The sequence below is a fragment of the Sprattus sprattus genome, assembly GCF_963457725.1.
Source record: "Sprattus sprattus genome assembly, chromosome: 14".
NCBI lineage: Eukaryota > Metazoa > Chordata > Actinopteri > Clupeiformes > Clupeidae > Sprattus > Sprattus sprattus.
Window position 1 is genome coordinate 23,353,322 of NC_137912.1, and position 17,500 is coordinate 23,370,821.

General features: G+C 41.6%; 1 protein-coding gene across 1 annotated transcript in view; it reads right to left on the reverse strand.

Annotated features, from left to right (window-relative positions):
* The window catches only part of cUnh12orf56 (chromosome Un C12orf56 homolog), a 27,739-nt gene extending 17,718 nt beyond the window's left edge, over positions 1 to 10,021 (reverse strand). Inside the window, exons 1-3 of the mRNA XM_080850866.1 lie at positions 9,630 to 10,021; positions 2,720 to 2,876; positions 468 to 543 (exon numbers count right to left, since the gene is read on the reverse strand). Coding sequence (XP_080706992.1) covers positions 468 to 543; positions 2,720 to 2,876; positions 9,630 to 9,881 — 485 coding nt within the window. The 5' untranslated portion in view covers positions 9,882 to 10,021. The remainder of the gene's footprint in view (positions 1 to 467; positions 544 to 2,719; positions 2,877 to 9,629) is intronic.
* Between the last annotated feature and the right edge of the window lie 7,479 nt (positions 10,022 to 17,500).

Sequence of the window (17,500 nt, forward strand, 5' to 3'; positions counted from 1 at the left end):
TGGCTCTTAATGACTGCCAACGTTGCTGTAGATAAGAGGGGGGTTGTTTGTGTGTGTGTGTGAGCCGATCGTGTGGTTTTGTGCTAGTGTGTAGATGTGAGTATGTGTGTAATATTTGTTTGTTTAGTGTACATGAGTGAGTCTGTGACATTGTGTGTGTGCGTGTGTCTGTGTGTGCTTGTACTGTAGTTGCGCGCGTGTGTGTGTGTGTGTGTGTGTGTGTGTGTGTGTGTGTGTGTGTGTGTGTGTGTGTGTGTACAACTGAGTGAGTGTGTGTCTGTGTGTATGTGTGTGTGTGTGTGTGTGTATGTCTGTGTGTGTGTGCTTTGGATAAAAGCATCTGGGCAATGAATAACTGTGTGTGTGTGTGTGTGTGTGTGTGTGTGTGTGTGTGTGTGTGTGTGTGTGTGTGTGTGTGTGTGTGTGTGTGTGTGTGTGTGTGTGTGTGTGTGTGTGTGGACCTGTACCTGGATGAGGAAGTGATTCTCCAGTGCATCTCCTCAGGAGGAGCAGAGTTGGTGGATAAGAGCACACCGCCAATACCTGACAGAAATGGAAGAGAAGAGCGAGGGAGAGAGAAAATCAGGATGAGTCAAAAGAGGGAGAGAGAAAATGAGGAAGACAAGAGAGTGACATTAAAAAAGCCTGATTAAAGAGACAGTATGCAACAGTTTGGCATGTTTTTTAAGCATGTTATTATAGGGAATTAGGAGTTGGGACATCTTCAGATATGTTCCTGATATGGTCATGTGAAGGATAGATAAACACACTTGTTATTACAGATAGCACTGTACTTTGTACAATGCAGTTCTGTGGTCCAGGTCGGACCGTCCCGCAAAAATGTAAAAACTGAAGCCTGTCACAGCATGACATCGCCAAATACATTGCCAAAAGACATGAATTTGCATGCTAGCAATCCTTTCATCAGTGCCAATTGTGCTGTTGTTGTTTGTAAAGAGTGTGCCATTTCAGTAGGTTACTCTCTCTCTCATCTCTCTCACTCTCTCGGTTTCTCTTTCTCTCTTGTTCAAAACTTTCTCTGTAACACACACACACACACACACACACACACACACACACACACACACACACACACACTCACACACACTAACACACACACACACACACACACACACACACACACACACACACACACACACACACACAAACACACACACTTAAACTTACACTTAACCTTTTCTTTTAGACGCTTCCCTTAATCCCTTACTCACAGAGAGGACACATACCACGTATAAATGAAACACACTCGTATTCCACAACCAGGGAACCTGAAACCCATTCATTTCACACAGCCTGTTCTCATTGCATATTCACCCTTGGGGTGTCAAATGACCTCACCTCAGGCAACCTAAAACCATTTCAGGCATTTGGGGCCCACACACAGTAAAAAGAGCAGCCTCACGCCCTTCCTCAAGGGGGAGCTAGTGAGCATATCTAACCAGTCAGAAATAGCCGTGGCTGGGTCTGTGCTCCATATACAGCCTGGGTGATTTAACAGTGCCTGATCCTTACACTTGGCTAAGCTGCTTTGTTATGCTTGAGAGAGGGAGCACGGGTTTAAGCACACATGTACCTACACACACACACACACACACACTATAAATCAATATATACAATTACACACACACACATACTCTCTCTCTCTCTCTCTCTTTCTCTCTCACACACACACAATTGTAGAAATATTTAGTTTCTCTTAAAGGATCCTATGTCTGAACAGAAGTTCATTCACAGTTCACACACACACACACACACACACTCATGTGCATGCGTATGCACACACACACACACAGGCCTAGTGGAGAACCTCAGAAGACAACCTCTCTAAGGTCATATTGGAGTGCATCCAGGTGAACTTCCATCTCTTGAACTGCAACGGCATACTGTTAATAAGATTCAAGCAGCTTATCGCACTTTATTGGGCGCAGAGAACATCCGGCTAAGAGTTTATCAATCCACCACAGAAATCCTCAAACACCTAGCATCAAGTCACAGATGAAATGGAAAAGGTTCTGCTGAGACTCACAAAGGCTAACACTAAAAAAGACTGATTGGAAAGTCATTCATAATTTAAAGATATTTTTAATATTTAATTTTTAGGAAATCATTTTAAAATGTCTTTGCATCTATCATTACAGCACCATCATCATGGACAGATACAATCTTTTCAGGCTTTATTAACTCAGTCTGACACTTATAGTACTCTTGGTCACACATTATGTGGATGGTCCCCTATAGACTATCTACAGATACTCAGATTATAAACACACTTCATTTGGATGGTCCCCTATAGACTATCTACAGATACTCAGGTTATAAACACACTTTATGTTTAGACAATCTACAGATACTCAGTTTATAAACACATTTCATATGGATGGTCCCCTATAGACTATCTACAGATACTCAGATAATATACACTCTTTATTTGGATGGTCCCCTATAGACTATCTACAGATGCTCAGATTATAAACAAACTATCTGTTGAAACTCTGTTTACTGTACAATTTATGGTTAAGGTAAGAGTTAGGGGTTTAGTTAAGGTGATATTCTGTGAACAATTAGACTGAACTTTAATTTCCACAAACTAGTCTCTGTAGATGGACTATCCCAATAAAGTCTTACCTAACTCTTTGTCTGATAAGTGGACACTGTGGTCTCTTTCTGCTAACTGACTCTCTGCTAAACGCTCTCATACCTTCAGTCAGGTCTCTGGGAGACTCCCCTTTGGACGCCCTCCATCCTCGGAGTCTAAGGCCCTTCTTCCCAGCATGCTTTGTGGTTGTGTAGACGATGCGAATGTGCTGTGAACGCTCACGCTCCTGACCACTGAGGAAATCTGGAAAGTCGTTGACCTGAGGGGTGGAGGGACGAGAACATTTTTTAAAACACCATGAGAAAACACCGCTCCACAAACAACGGCAACATACTTCATGCTTGTCAGTACATGGGGAAAAGAGATGTTCACCCGCTAATGATTTGGACAATATATTTCTTCTTCCATGAGTTGTTGGTTTGGATGTCCTTATACTATTCAATGATTTAACAACTTATTCATGATTCCTTTAAAAAAAGGAATTCTGCACTTCAGTGATAGAACTGTAGACACTTCGTATGAGACGAACATTATTTAATCCACTCCACAATCCTTTATGCACTAGTTCTAATTGGCATTGTCTTCCAGAGTGACCTACAGCTGTGAGTGATACAGTATATCTGATAACTGTGAGTGATACAGTATATCTGACAGCTGTGAGTGATACAGTATATCTGATAGCTGTGAGAGATACAGAATATCTGATAGCTGTGAGAGATACAGTATATCTGATAGCTGTGAGTGATACAGTATATCTGACAGCTGTGAGTGATACAGTATATCTGATAGCTGTGAGAGATACAGAATATCTGATAGCTGTGAGAGATACAATATATCTGATAGCTGTGAGTGATACAGAATATCTGATAGCTGTGAGAGATATATCTGATGGCTGTGAGTGATACAGTATATCTGATAGCTGTGAGAGATACAGAATATCTGATAGCTGTGAGAGATACAGAATATCTGATAGCTGTGAGTGATACAGTATATCTGATAGCTGTGAGAGATACAGTATATCTGATAGCTGTGAGCGATACAGTATATCTGATAGCTGTGAGTGATACAATTTATCTGATAGCTGTGAGTGATACAGTATATCTGATAGCTGTGAGAGATACAATTTATCTGATAGCTGTGAGAGATACAGTATATCTGATAGCTGTGAGAGATACAGTATATCTGATAGCTGTGAGAGATACAGAATATCTGATAGCTGTGAGAGATACAGAATATCTGATAGCTGTGAGAGATACAGAATATCTGATAGCTGTGAGAGATACAGTATATCTGATAGCTGTGAGAGATACAGAATATCTGATAGCTGTGAGTGATACAGTATATCTGATAGCTGTGAGCGATACAGTATATCTGATAGCTGTGAGCGATACAGTATATCTGATAGCTGTGAGTGATACAGTATATCTGATAGCTGTGAGAGATACAGTATATCTGATAGCTGTGAGAGATACAGAATATTTGATAGCTGTGAGAGATACAGAATATCTGATAGCTGTGAGAGATACAGTATATCTGATAGCTGTGAGAGATACAGTATATCTGATAGCTGTGAGAGATACAGAATATCTGATAGCTGTGAGTGATACAGTATATCTGATAGCTGTGAGCGATACAGTATATCTGATAGCTGTGAGAGATACAGAATATCTGATAGCTGTGAGCGATACAGTATATCTGATAGCTGTGAGTGATACAGTATATCTGATAGCTGTGAGAGATACAGTATATCTGATAGCTGTGAGAGATACAGAATATCTAATAGCTGTGAGTGATACAGTATATCTGATAGCTGTGAGAGATACAGTATATCTGATAGCTGTGAGTGATACAGTATATCTGATAGCTGTGAGAGATACAGTATATCTGATAGCTGTGAGAGATACAGAATATCTGATAGCTGTGAGAGATACAGTAAATCTGATAGGACAAGTCGTCCTGCTGCACAGATGTGCTTCCACTTCCTGGCTTTGATCAGTCTCACACACTTACACAGATATGTGCACACATAAACACACCCACACACACACACACACACACACACACACACACACACACACACCCACACACACACACACACACACACACACACACAGGAAAACACACACACACACACACAGGAAAACACACACACACACACACACACACACACACTTGGTATGATGTTAACACTTCAGGATAAAATCAGTTATTTTACACTCAGCCCATGTATTTCCAATGTGTGTAATTATGATATTGCTTTCTTTTCTACACTCATGTGTAGTCCTGTACCTTTCCACAATATCAGCCGATTTTCACCATGGTATAAACACAATATTTTCACATAAACATAAATGTCCATTCTAAGTATGGAATTCTCTCCATTCCCTCTGCGTCACTGTCCATCTTGAGGAATGATGCCAAACTCGAAGATCAGGCTTTCAGAGTGCGTGAAGTCTTCTGAAGTGAGGAAGTGATGGGCATCTGACGTGTTAAACCCTAATCCAGAAAGGAACTCAGAAAGGAACTCAGAAAGAACCTCCGGACATCACGGATCTCAAGGGAACTTAATCTGACAGCTCTGGAACAACTACAAGACCACAAAGCCAAGAAAACATACACGAACAGACAGTGAAACAGACAGCTGTCTGGCCACAGGAGTTATTTATCTACGTATATACTGTAGCACATTTAGCAGACAACAGTTACACCAAAGTGCTCTCCAGTTGAGGTGAATCGGCTGACACTACAAATAGTAGTCTCTAACCCTAGATCTCACATAATATTAAAGACTATTCCATACCTTGACGGAACAAAGGGGGTCAGGAGCAAAGCCATTCGCAGCGGTAAAGGCAAACAATAACATTTTAAAATCTACCCTAAACCTCAAAGACAGCCAGTGTAGGGCAGCTACAAACAGGGTGTAATGTGCTCAAACTTTTCAGATATGTATCCATACTGCAAGATCACACAGTGTAAAACCTTGTGACATGTCCATGTCCGTGGTCTGGGCGCAGTGACTGATTAGACAAGATTGAAACAGTCAGCTACATTAGGAAGTCTCTGGGCAAGAGGTGTACTTGGACAACAAACATGAACGTTAACATTCCGTGTTGCCTGTACTCCTCATTGTTAGAGTGAGTCAATGCCTCTCCTATGCATCACTTCTCTTGCATGTGTGTGTGAAATGTGTATGGCCGTGTTTGCTCTCCCATAGTTTTCTGTGTGGGTCTCTTGCTGCATGTATTGCTCTCTCTCTCTCTCTCTCTCTCTCTCTCTCTCAAAAGCCACGGATCTTCCCAAAAAGAGAAGGATGCTCTCTCTCTCTCTTTCTCAAAAGCCATGCTCACTGGATCTTCCCCAAAAAGAGACATTCCGAGTTAAAGTAACTAACCCATGCCACACCCCCAGCTCCTTACAGAACAGAAGGGAAATAAAAATACAAGCACAGAAATTACACAAATATACATTAAAGACACATTGGTAGGGAACTTCAGGGAAACACATTCACCTCTGTTATATGGGCACTCTGCAGCTCTATGGTTCGGGTCAGACTACCCCGCACAAAAATGTAAAAAAAAAAAAAAGGGTTTTACAGCAAGACCTGTAAACTATATCACCAAAACACATGGGTTAGCAGGCTAGCAAGCCTTTCATCAGTGCCAGCTGTGCCGTCGTTGGTGTTTGTAAGGATTTTGAAATCTTGTTAAGGAGTATTCAGGAGTTTCTAGGTTTCTAGTTTTCAACCAAAACTCTTTACTGCTGCTTTAATGTCAGGAATCAAAATCATCATCAAAACAACAAACATTAGCGTATGCAACATTTCTATATCATTCTTGTCTCATTCCTATTGGCCTATCACGTCTTTAGATCTGCTACTGTGCTGCTATGTCTCACCACCAGTAGGAACTTGGGTTGGACACTACTGAGAGCTTTTTGTCCTCTTTTTTCACCATCTACATTCTTGTCACAGAATATCTGGAATTCCAGGCCTAGATACAATATCAGTCTGTCTGAGAGAGCAGGATCTAGCCCTGAAGTCACCCCTCTTTAGTCACAGTGGTGGCCAGGCCCTATAATGCTACCATGGTTAGATATGTGTCTGCTATAATATACATATACGTTTATATGGTACAATGCCACTGTGGTTGCAGCCTGTGCAAGAGAGAACTCCACAGAGGGCTACTGAAACCTATACTCCAACAAAAAAAACTATCAGAGAAACTGACCATGTCGTCGTCTTTTGATTTCTACTTTAATTTCTTTTCATTTCTACTCAGGACATTGCTTTATGTGCATAGGCATATCATCTCCATCTGCCTTTGGATATTTCCACCAAGTGGATTCCTCACACCCGCGGCCATGTTAGACAGAATCTTATCTTCTTTTCCATAATTTTGCCTCTGGCTATTTTCACAGAATTACTACAATCCCAGGCGTTGAAAACCAAAGCCAGTCTGTCTGAGAGAGAAAGATCCAGCCATGATGTCATGTCTTTTAGGCACTGTGGTAGCGAGGCCAAGCCAAACACTTCAGCTGAGCTCTCCTGGCACCCACTCAAGTAAACAAACAGACTATCAGAGTAACAAACACACCCACACTCCATCATTACACTGGGTGGTCTCAGTCTGGAAGCATGAACAAATGATCCCACTTGTTTTAGACATTTAGAATATTTTAGATCAAAAGTCCCTACAAAATCAGCCTATTGAGCATTTGTCTTTTCTTGAGCATTTGTCTTTTCTTGAGCCAGACAACGCAGTAGGCTGGTGAAACCTAGAATGCCTATGTTAAATCCCTACCAATGGCCACAGCCCTTTTCAAACCAAAATAACGACCATGATCATTGAATCCCACGACTCAATGCTGAGTATAGCCTCACGCTGTGTCTCTACTGTGGTGATCAAATAAATAAGTTTAGCTATTGATCAGTGGTCAGTGATCAGTGTCGATGTATATTCCTCTGCTAGCGTTCTCTTCTCTTTCCAACTCTTTATCCGTGTTCAACTCTCCAGAGAAACCATTAAATGGAGAACTTGGCTCAGTTCAGGGAGAAATGCTGTGTAAGGTAGGGGACAGTTACCCTTAATGACTCTGGGAGGCTTGTTTGCAACTGGTGAAATAGACTGATCCGATCTGTAAAGTGCTAGGGACAATTTCAGTTGTTACTGGCGCTATACAAATACAATTGAAGTTATATAGATAAGGAGTCAACTAAATAAAAGTCAACTCTTTGTGCACTTGCCTTTCCCCCTCTGTATCCCCCCTTCCTCCTCTTCCTTCTTCCCCTCTGTATCCTCCTCTTGCTCCCCTTCCTCCTCCCACTGTGTCTGTTCTTCTACTCCATCTCCTTTTTTAGATCGTTCTCACACTTCTTATCATCCTTGGTCTCTTCCGCCTCTGCATACTCTTACATTTATTTGGATAGTCTGCCTACAGAGACTTTACAGATGGTTTGGTGACATTCAAGTTCAGTCTTTCTACTGGTTCACTGAACATCACCTTAACCTAACCCAACCCCTAACCCTAACCTTAACCATACATTGCAGTTAACAGAGTTTCAACAGAGAGTTTGAATATAATCAGAGCATCTGTCTATGGAGAACCATCCAAATAAAGTGTGACTATTAAGTCACCTGTTTTTCTCTCTCTTTCTTCACTCTGAGTTTTCCGTGTGTAAACATTGTGTCACTGAGAAAACTATTTGGGTGGGAACATGACTGAACTTCCAAAACAGTGTGTGTTTCTGTGTGTGTGTGTGTGTGTGTGTGTGTGTGCGTATGTGTGTATGTTTGTGTTTCTGTGTCTGTGAGTGTGTGTGTGTATCTGTGTGTGTGTGTTTCTGTATGTGCGTGTGTGCGTGTGTGCATGCGTGCGTGTGTGTGTGTGTGTGTGCTTGTGTGCTTGTGTGTGTGTGTGTTAAAACACCATTTGCAATAAAAGTTGCCTTAGTCTTCATATTGCCCTGTGCCTACAGTTTACACCACATCAAATCAGAGTTTTTACTGCCATGTTATGGAATTCATATTGTCTTTTGGTTATTCATCAAAACATGCATTATTTAGTCAGTAAAATACAAAAGGTTACACAATATCCTCATTAATTTACAAATCTAGTAAAAAAAAAACGAAATCTTTTCAGTGTGTGTGTGGTTATCGCAGAAACAGAATAACACATGTGCTCATAGAGCATATAGATTATCGAAACAGTTTGTTTTAAATTAATCAATGAATGACTTATTTGTTTGATTGATGAATGAAATTGATGTCTGTACATACAAATATGAATGCAAATGCATATTTTGCATCCATCTGCATGCATCTATGTGTGTGAGTTTCTTCTGGGATCACTGGGCTAAAAAAGGTTAAAGGTTACAAAAGTCACCTGCCCTGCCGGACCTCTAATTGAGCCTGACACGCCAGGATCAGAGAGCATGTTTGGCTCTATAATTAGCGGCCGGACGGAGGTATGGAAAGGGACAGGTTGTATTGCTGCGGGTTACACAAGTCTGTGACCTTTACTGAGATATGGCTCCAGCTCAAGCCATGGAGACGGATTAAGGTGATGCAAAGTCTGAAGTCTTTTTATGTTTGTAGGTTTGTTTCCAGTTGACTCTTTTTTTCTCTGTCACTTTTTTGCAAATACTCTATCTCTCTGACACACACTCTCACACACACATCACAGTTGGACACATTTCGAGGACAGTTGAGAGCAGAGGTGCAGCTAAAGTGATCCTAAGTTTCTTTAAGATGCAGAAACAATTGCACATCTGTGTTGATAAAAAAGTTAAGTCTGTCTTTTACACAAACACACATAGACAGACACACAGACACACACACACACACACGCACACATACACTCACATGGCTTTCACTTTCTCAGTGAATTACGAGATGAAGATGAATTATTCCTACAAAATTGTTGCAGATTTTCTGGACGCTTCGGTTTCTCTTTCGTGTTTAATGCAGCTTTGTTACAATTGGTATTGTTATCCATCAGCCTAAAGTTCTCTTACCAACTCAACGTCAATGATGTCTCTGAAGCACACCGCCTGTTGGATGGTGCGTGGGGGATACTCCGTCAGGTATATGCTGTCGTCGCTCAATACAACGTGCATGAACACCTTGTTGATGGAGTCCGAGACCACGATGCAAGGCTCATAGGCACGAATCCGCTCGTAAACATCCCGCTCGGCGTTTCTCTTCAAAAAAGTGTCCAGTTTCACGTTGAGTCTGCAAAGTAACCCATCGGTCCTGTCAAGTGGCATATCTCGAGTTCACCTGTCTCTTCTATAAGTTGCGCTGGATACGGCGAAACACCGAGGCACCTTCTAGGAAATGTCACATTTGCCCAAGCAAACGGGACATCTACTTCTACTTCTTGAGTTGCAAATAAAACCAAATAGAGTTGCTTTCATGATTTGGCTGCAATAGTAGGCTATACGATCTGGCTGATACTACAGTCCTACTGTAACAGTGAGACAACAAACGGCACGCAGTCCAGGCAAGCGTGACGACTGATGGTTTGAGATAACCTCCCTCCCCCGTATGACGCTGAGACACACAACGTGCCAGGACAGGCTACTTGGTCCCTTTCTCCGTCTGCTTAAAGTCAGTAGGCCACTATGTCCGAAACTTTATAAAAGCAGCTTCACAACGCCTGTGTTAGACAGAGAACTTTAGCGGAATAAGGAAGATGTGTTTCTGTTTATATTATTTTGCTCCCAAAACATAGATTATATGAGTCAGTTTACGTCAGTACTTCTTAGTTAAAATAAATTAAAGTAACATAACTTGCATTCACGTGGGGTAGCTTATTTAAAAAACAACAAAAACATGGTTCTAATTATTTAAGCCGCAATTAGACAATACATTCCTTACTTTTAAAGTCTGTTCGCAAATGATAGGACCACATTGATAATATGTTTTGAGATGGGGTGCCATCTAGTGTATTCATTGCATGTTACACCAAATAGCTGATGGACACACATTCTTTCAAAAAGGCTGAAACGGTCCATGAGCATGAGCAATTTATTGTATTTATTACAATTATTTTAATTTCCTCAAGGGGTTTAATTCAGCCGCAATCATATTTAAATACCCAGCATAATATTTAAAGACTGCTGAAGGATCTGGTATTAATATTAAAGATAGAGGGATGATAAACACAAGAATGGCTAAGTAGAGGAAGAAATAGCATGTTGTTGAAAGAGACAACCATGGATTTTTTGTGGTTTTGAAATAACCTTATAGAAAATAGTAGCTTAGCATTAACATATCTTTGTATGAGGATGTACAATAAGTTTTGTGAGTAAATACAACCTATAGAGTGCTATTCTTTTGATATTTAGTCTGTACATATACTTAAATGACAGCATTAACTTGCACTTAAGCAGTCACAGTCCCGCACTTCTGGTTCTTTCTATGTCGTTTTCTATTTCTTGAAAAAAACACAGTATTTATTGTTACACCAGGTTTAATTGCTCTAAGCTTGTTCTCTCCCTTGTACGTCGCTTTGGACCAAAGCGTCTGCTAAATGACTAAATGTAAATGTAAATGTAAAATGTACTGTTATTAACAGCACAGCAAATTCAGAACTGATTTGGGCTTAAAACCATCTCACTTAGCTGTCTTGAAGTTCACAATTGTTTTGCAAAGTGTGACTGCTCTGCAGTAGTAGAGGATCACTATATGATAAATGCATAGATCTGGGAATAAAAGCAGTGCACTATACAAGCATAAACAACAACACACAAATATCAATGAATAGAGAAATCTCTCTCATTACATTACATTAGTCAGCATGTCTGTAGGAGCGGGGTGCGCAGGTAGGCTATCATATACAAAAACAAATTCTGTGCTATATAGTCCACCTCAAAGTCATCTCGCATTGATTGTGTCACAGAGCTTAAGCTTTACTAGCTGTCTTCTTCTTAATGCATCATTTTTTGAGATATTGAATTACTAATTTCAGAATGAATGTCCTTACCTTCGGGAAAGAAGAAATAATGACATAGTTATGGAATATGAGCCCCATTGTAACCCTTAGCTTACATTGGCATGAAAAGAAAGTGTCAGCTGCAGTAAGATGAAACATTAGGTCGATGAGCACTCTTAACTCACTTTTTAAGAACACTCTTAACACACTATTTTAGAACACTCTTTAGAACCCTGCTGTCCACAGGCATGGCTGCCAATCCATGGCCTCTACATTTCTGATGGAAAGTGTGAGTATTCCCTGGGAGTAGGTCATGACTGCTGTTACCAACATAGTAAGTACATTAACAAGGATCTTCTTCTTCTTCCTCACAGGGCTCAGGTCAGCCTTCGTCTGAACTTAACTCATTTGGCCAACAGCCCAAAGGATTCCAAACATACAAGCCAGCATCACAAAGAAAAATATTCTGTGACAGCCATGCATTATGCAGTTTAAAATAGTATTACACACCTGCGGCGTTGAAGATGAGCACCCATACAAGTGGCCACCAAGTAATATGGTACCCTTGAAATGAAACGAAATACATGCCTTGTGTTAAATCTTTTACTGCAATCTTTAATTGCATCTTTTAATACAGAAAACACACGCTTAAGGTTTATTCCATCATATAAAACACACGCTTAAGATATATTCCATCATATTAAACACACGCTTAAGATATATTCCATCATATAAAACACCCAATTGGGGGGGGGGGGGGGGGGCACTGTGGCCCAAGCAGTAGCCCCGACAATATACGGGCTTGAACACCCACGGGGACATGGGTTGGAATCTGACCCGCTCATTTCCATCATATTAAACACACACTTAAGATATATTCCATCATATTAAATATTTACAAAGTATTAATTAGCAGAAGTCTCACAAATCAATATTGACCTTACACTGTCTAACACAGGAGTCTCAAACTCAGACCCACGGGCCAATTCCAGCCCCCCAAGCGATTTTATCCGTCCTGCAAAAATGTAATGGGCCACCCCAACGTTTACCGTAAAAATCCCCCCCCCCCCCCCCCCCCCCCCCCAGTGACCAAACTGGACGCTCATCGGCCCCCGGGTAATTTGAGTTTGAGACCCCTGGTCTAACAAATACGAATGTGGCACAGTGTGCAGAGACTCTCCTACCGGTCACACTGTCCTGTCATCTTGTGATGTGCAGGAGACCTACCCCTCCTGCCTTCCCCCCCTCATCGCTTCTCTCTTTTGCCCTCTTCCATTTTCCATGACACCCAAATCAGCCGGCGACTGATAGATTCCACTCTCCCTCATGCAAATGGCCATGATGCCATCACACTGAGCAGATGGGATCTGTTGTCAAAGGCTGACAGGACCTCTATCACTGTCCAAACACATCATATGGGATTTGCTTACTGTAATGGGAGATGTCCAAGAGGAAGATCAAACCACCTGGACCTATGTGGAACCTATGGAGGTGCACTTAATGACTTTGAGGAACTTATTCATCTGATGATGATCATCTCCGCATGCCATGATAGTTGGTTTGTTTCTGTATACACCAGTTTGTTTGTTTCTATATACACCTGGTGGTATATTCTCAAAGTACAGATATATATTTTCAACACATTTTCAAACGTATTTTTCAAACAATGCAGTCCTCACCCAACTCTCCCCTCCTCTACCTGATAGTACGTGCTTTGATTCAGACCATCTCTTGTAGATGTCGTAAAAGAAGACATTTTACCGTTTTTACACAGACATTTTACACATCATTCTACAGTTCTGCCTGTGTCTTTGCGATCCTCTGGGTTATCTTGCCTTCCCTTGCAGCACGTGACGCTCTTAGCACGTGACACGTAGAGCATGGGTGCGACGAACACTCCGAACTTCAAAACTCCTGTCATACTGAGTAGCAAGGAACACTCCATTTCATTCCAGTTGTTAAAGTAAAACACAAGGAACCCTGGGCCGTAGGTTAAGACAGCAGGCACCAACACCACCAGCACATTAACTAGGGCCTTTCTCTTCATAGGACTAATGTCAGCATTGCCCTGCGCAGGATTCCTATGGCAAAGTACCCAGATAATTCCCAACAAGCAAGCCAGCATCACCGTGAAGAAACTCAATGACAGGATGCAGAGGGTCTGAAGCATTTTGACCATATGGAAATTGCAGAGTAGGCCAGCGATGATGACCGTGAGAGCGCAGACGAGCGCACACCAGGCGGCGCGGTACTCCCGTCGGTTCAGCTGCAGGTAGAAGACGGGACGAGCCACCGCCACGTAGCGCTCCACGCACATGCTAGCCAAGAGAAACGGGCAAGTGAAGATGTTCAGAGAGAAAAAGACCTCTGAGATCGACATCACGATGCCTTGGTCATCCACCTCAACCAGCATGCTGGAAATCTCTAGCGGCATACTGAAGGTGAAGACGATGTTGACGACTGACGCGTTTATGCCCAGTATCTGCGAGGCCGACCTTTTGCCCTTGAGAAGGATCCGGAGAAGGACTACATTGTTTACGAGGCCTGTGATCATGATGACAAACAAGATGGCCACCCAGACGTAGTTTGACGTGTCAGAGAGACACAGTTTCCGTTCACAGGCTATGGGATCATCCCTGCCCGTGCAGTTTCCCTTGGCAGAGGACATCCTGCTTCTGTCCGTCCGCTCAGCTTAGAGATGTCAGGCCAACACAACACAACCTGCGGTAGAAACGGCACAAAGCATAACAGCAGACTGACTTACAGTTTTGTGTTGAACTCACATTGTTGTGATATACCAGCAAACATAAGATTTCTTTCGCTGAAAAGACACAAGAACAGATCTGGAATGGCCGCATTAAACAAGCAGGCCTCATTTTTTAGCCACAGCTCACATCAGTCCATCTTTATCACAGTAATCTAAGCATACAGCAACAAAATGTAAGAAAAGTGGTAATGGTATGGATGTATGCTTTATTTATGTTTTCAGCAAAAAGTCTGCACCCAGAGAACTTAAATAGAAAAATAATCAGATTTAATATGTTGTCAACACCATCGAAAAAATGGCAGAATCGTCCTAGCTTGTTTAAAATGCATTGCATTATGTTACATTGTATAGAATGCATTTAGACTATAAACTGTATAACCTTACATTACCTTAGAGTGAAACAACGTGAGAGCTGCACAGCGTTCAGGGTCTCTCCCGGCTGTCTCCCTCTCCTGTTCTTGTGACGACTGCTTCTCAAACACCCTCTTACATTTATCCCCAAAGCCCCTGAGGGGTTTAACACCGTGCCATGAACAATCAAATGAACAGGTGACATATTTCCCTGTGCCACCACCATGGAAATACACAAAATATACATCCATCCCGAGCAGACGTTTCCAGAATGTCATATCGTATGTCATGGCATAGTTTGACAGGTAATTTGTCTGTTCAGACAGGCCAAGCTGCATTCGTTTCATTTGAATGTTTCCAAAACTTTGGCACCTGCTACCTGATCCTGTCTTGCTTTTTAGTGCATCATTATCATCACCATCATCGGCACCATCACATCAACATCATCATCATCACTGTCATCATCATCATCATCATCATCATCATCATCATCACCATCATCATCATTACCATCATCATCCTCACCATTATCATCATCATCATCATCACCATCATCATCATCATCATCATCATCACCATCATCAGCACCATCACACCAACATCACCATCATCATCCTCATCATCACCATCATCAGCACCATCACACCAACATCATCATCATCATCATTACCATCATCATCATCATCATCATCCTCATCATTATCCTCACCATTATCATCATTATCATCATCATTACCATCATCATCCTCATCCTCATCATCATCCTCATCATTATCCTCACCATCACCATCATCATCACCATCATCAGCACCATCACACCAACATCATCATCATCATCATCACCATCATCATCATTACCATCATCATCCTCATCATTATCCTCATCATTATCCTCACCATTATCATCATCATCATCATCATCATCACCATCATCAGCACCATCACACCAACATCATCATCACCATCATCACCATCATCAGCACCATCACACCAACATCATCATCACCATCATCACCATCATCAGCACCATCACACCAACATCATCATCACCATCATCACCATCATCATCATCATCATCCTCATCATTATCCTCACCATTATCATCATCATCATCATCATTACCATCATCATCCTCATCATCATCCTCATCATTATCCTCACCATTATCATCATCATCATCATCATTACCATCATCATCCTCATCATCATCCTCATCATTATCCTCACCATTATCATCATCATCATCATCATCATCATCATCATCATCATCATCATCATATACTGTATGGGATAGATCAATATATCAGCATATGATACCTTTCCTTTGGGCATTTCTAGAAGGTGGCAGTAAGTAATACTGCACTAACTGAATTTGATGATAAATAATAAAAGTAAAAATACAACAATAATAATAATTATACACGCACACACAGAAACTAATTCCAGATTTATAATGTGTAACTTTATAACTTAAAATATGAGTGAAGAACAACTGAAACTGAGGGAAGACAGAGGAGACTATGTTGTAATCAAAACTCAATTTATTCTCGATCTCATTAATGAAAACAAACATTTGGAGTGTAAAGGTCAAACAACAGGTGACAAATGTCAAAGGTCAGATGCTTCCATACGAAAACATTCAAAGTCAACTAAAGTGACTCGTCCATCTGCCCCCCTAGGGTGCACACACACACACACACACACAAACACAAGCGCACACACACACAACCACTTGCACACACACACGCATCATCATCCTCATCCTTGCACACACACATGCATGCACGCACGCACGCACACACGCACGCACACACACACGCACACACAAACACACACACAAACACAAAAACAAACACCCACACACACGCACACACACACACACACACACACACACACACAGACCATCTACACATGAAGTTAGTAGAAGGGCAGCATTTGCAATTTATTCCAGAACATAATCTGTTGATTGAAAGTTCTTTATGCAGTACGGGGCATTCAGAGAGAATTCAGACCTCTTTTCATCTGTTGCAACCATTTGCTAAAATCATCTAAATAGTTTTCCCCCTCATCAATCGACACTCAATAACCCGTAATGAGAAGGTAAAAGTATCCTTTTAGACATGCTGGCAGATTTATTGGAAAAATCACACACACACATACACCCCCCCCCCCCCCCCACACACACACACACACACACACAGACACCCACACCCCACAGACAGACACACACACACACACACACACACACACACACACACACACACATACACACTCAAAATATCAGGTTTCACAAGTGAAGGGAGCTGAATAATTTCTGAATCCATTATATTATCACTAAGAGCAACGGCGCAATGGTGTCCGACTGTGTCAAACCACAGGAAAGCTGTTAGACGGTGGATCTGTGAGGTTTTTGCCAGGCTAACCCCTGATCTATACTTTATATGAATAGCTTCTCATATGGCTTGACTTCTTAAGGAAGTTATACAAACGCCATCTGGAAACATACAACATCCTACGGAATGCAACGTATGTGATCTGCTAACTTTAATAGGGGTGAAATACCATTTTTTCCCCCAAAGAAATACCCAACAACTGTGGATCTTTACTCAACTGAAGAATGTTCAGTTTTCTCAAAACACACAATGTACAGTAAAGGTACGGTATGGAACTCTCCGTGATGGGATGATGGCGGGTTGGTGGTCAGACCCCTCGAAGAGCTGGAGGAGAAACATGACAAGAGTGCTGTCAGCAAAAGCCTCCGCACACTCGCCAGAAAAATAAAATAACCACCAGTCCCTCGAACGAGAGCTCCAGGGACTGGACATGACACA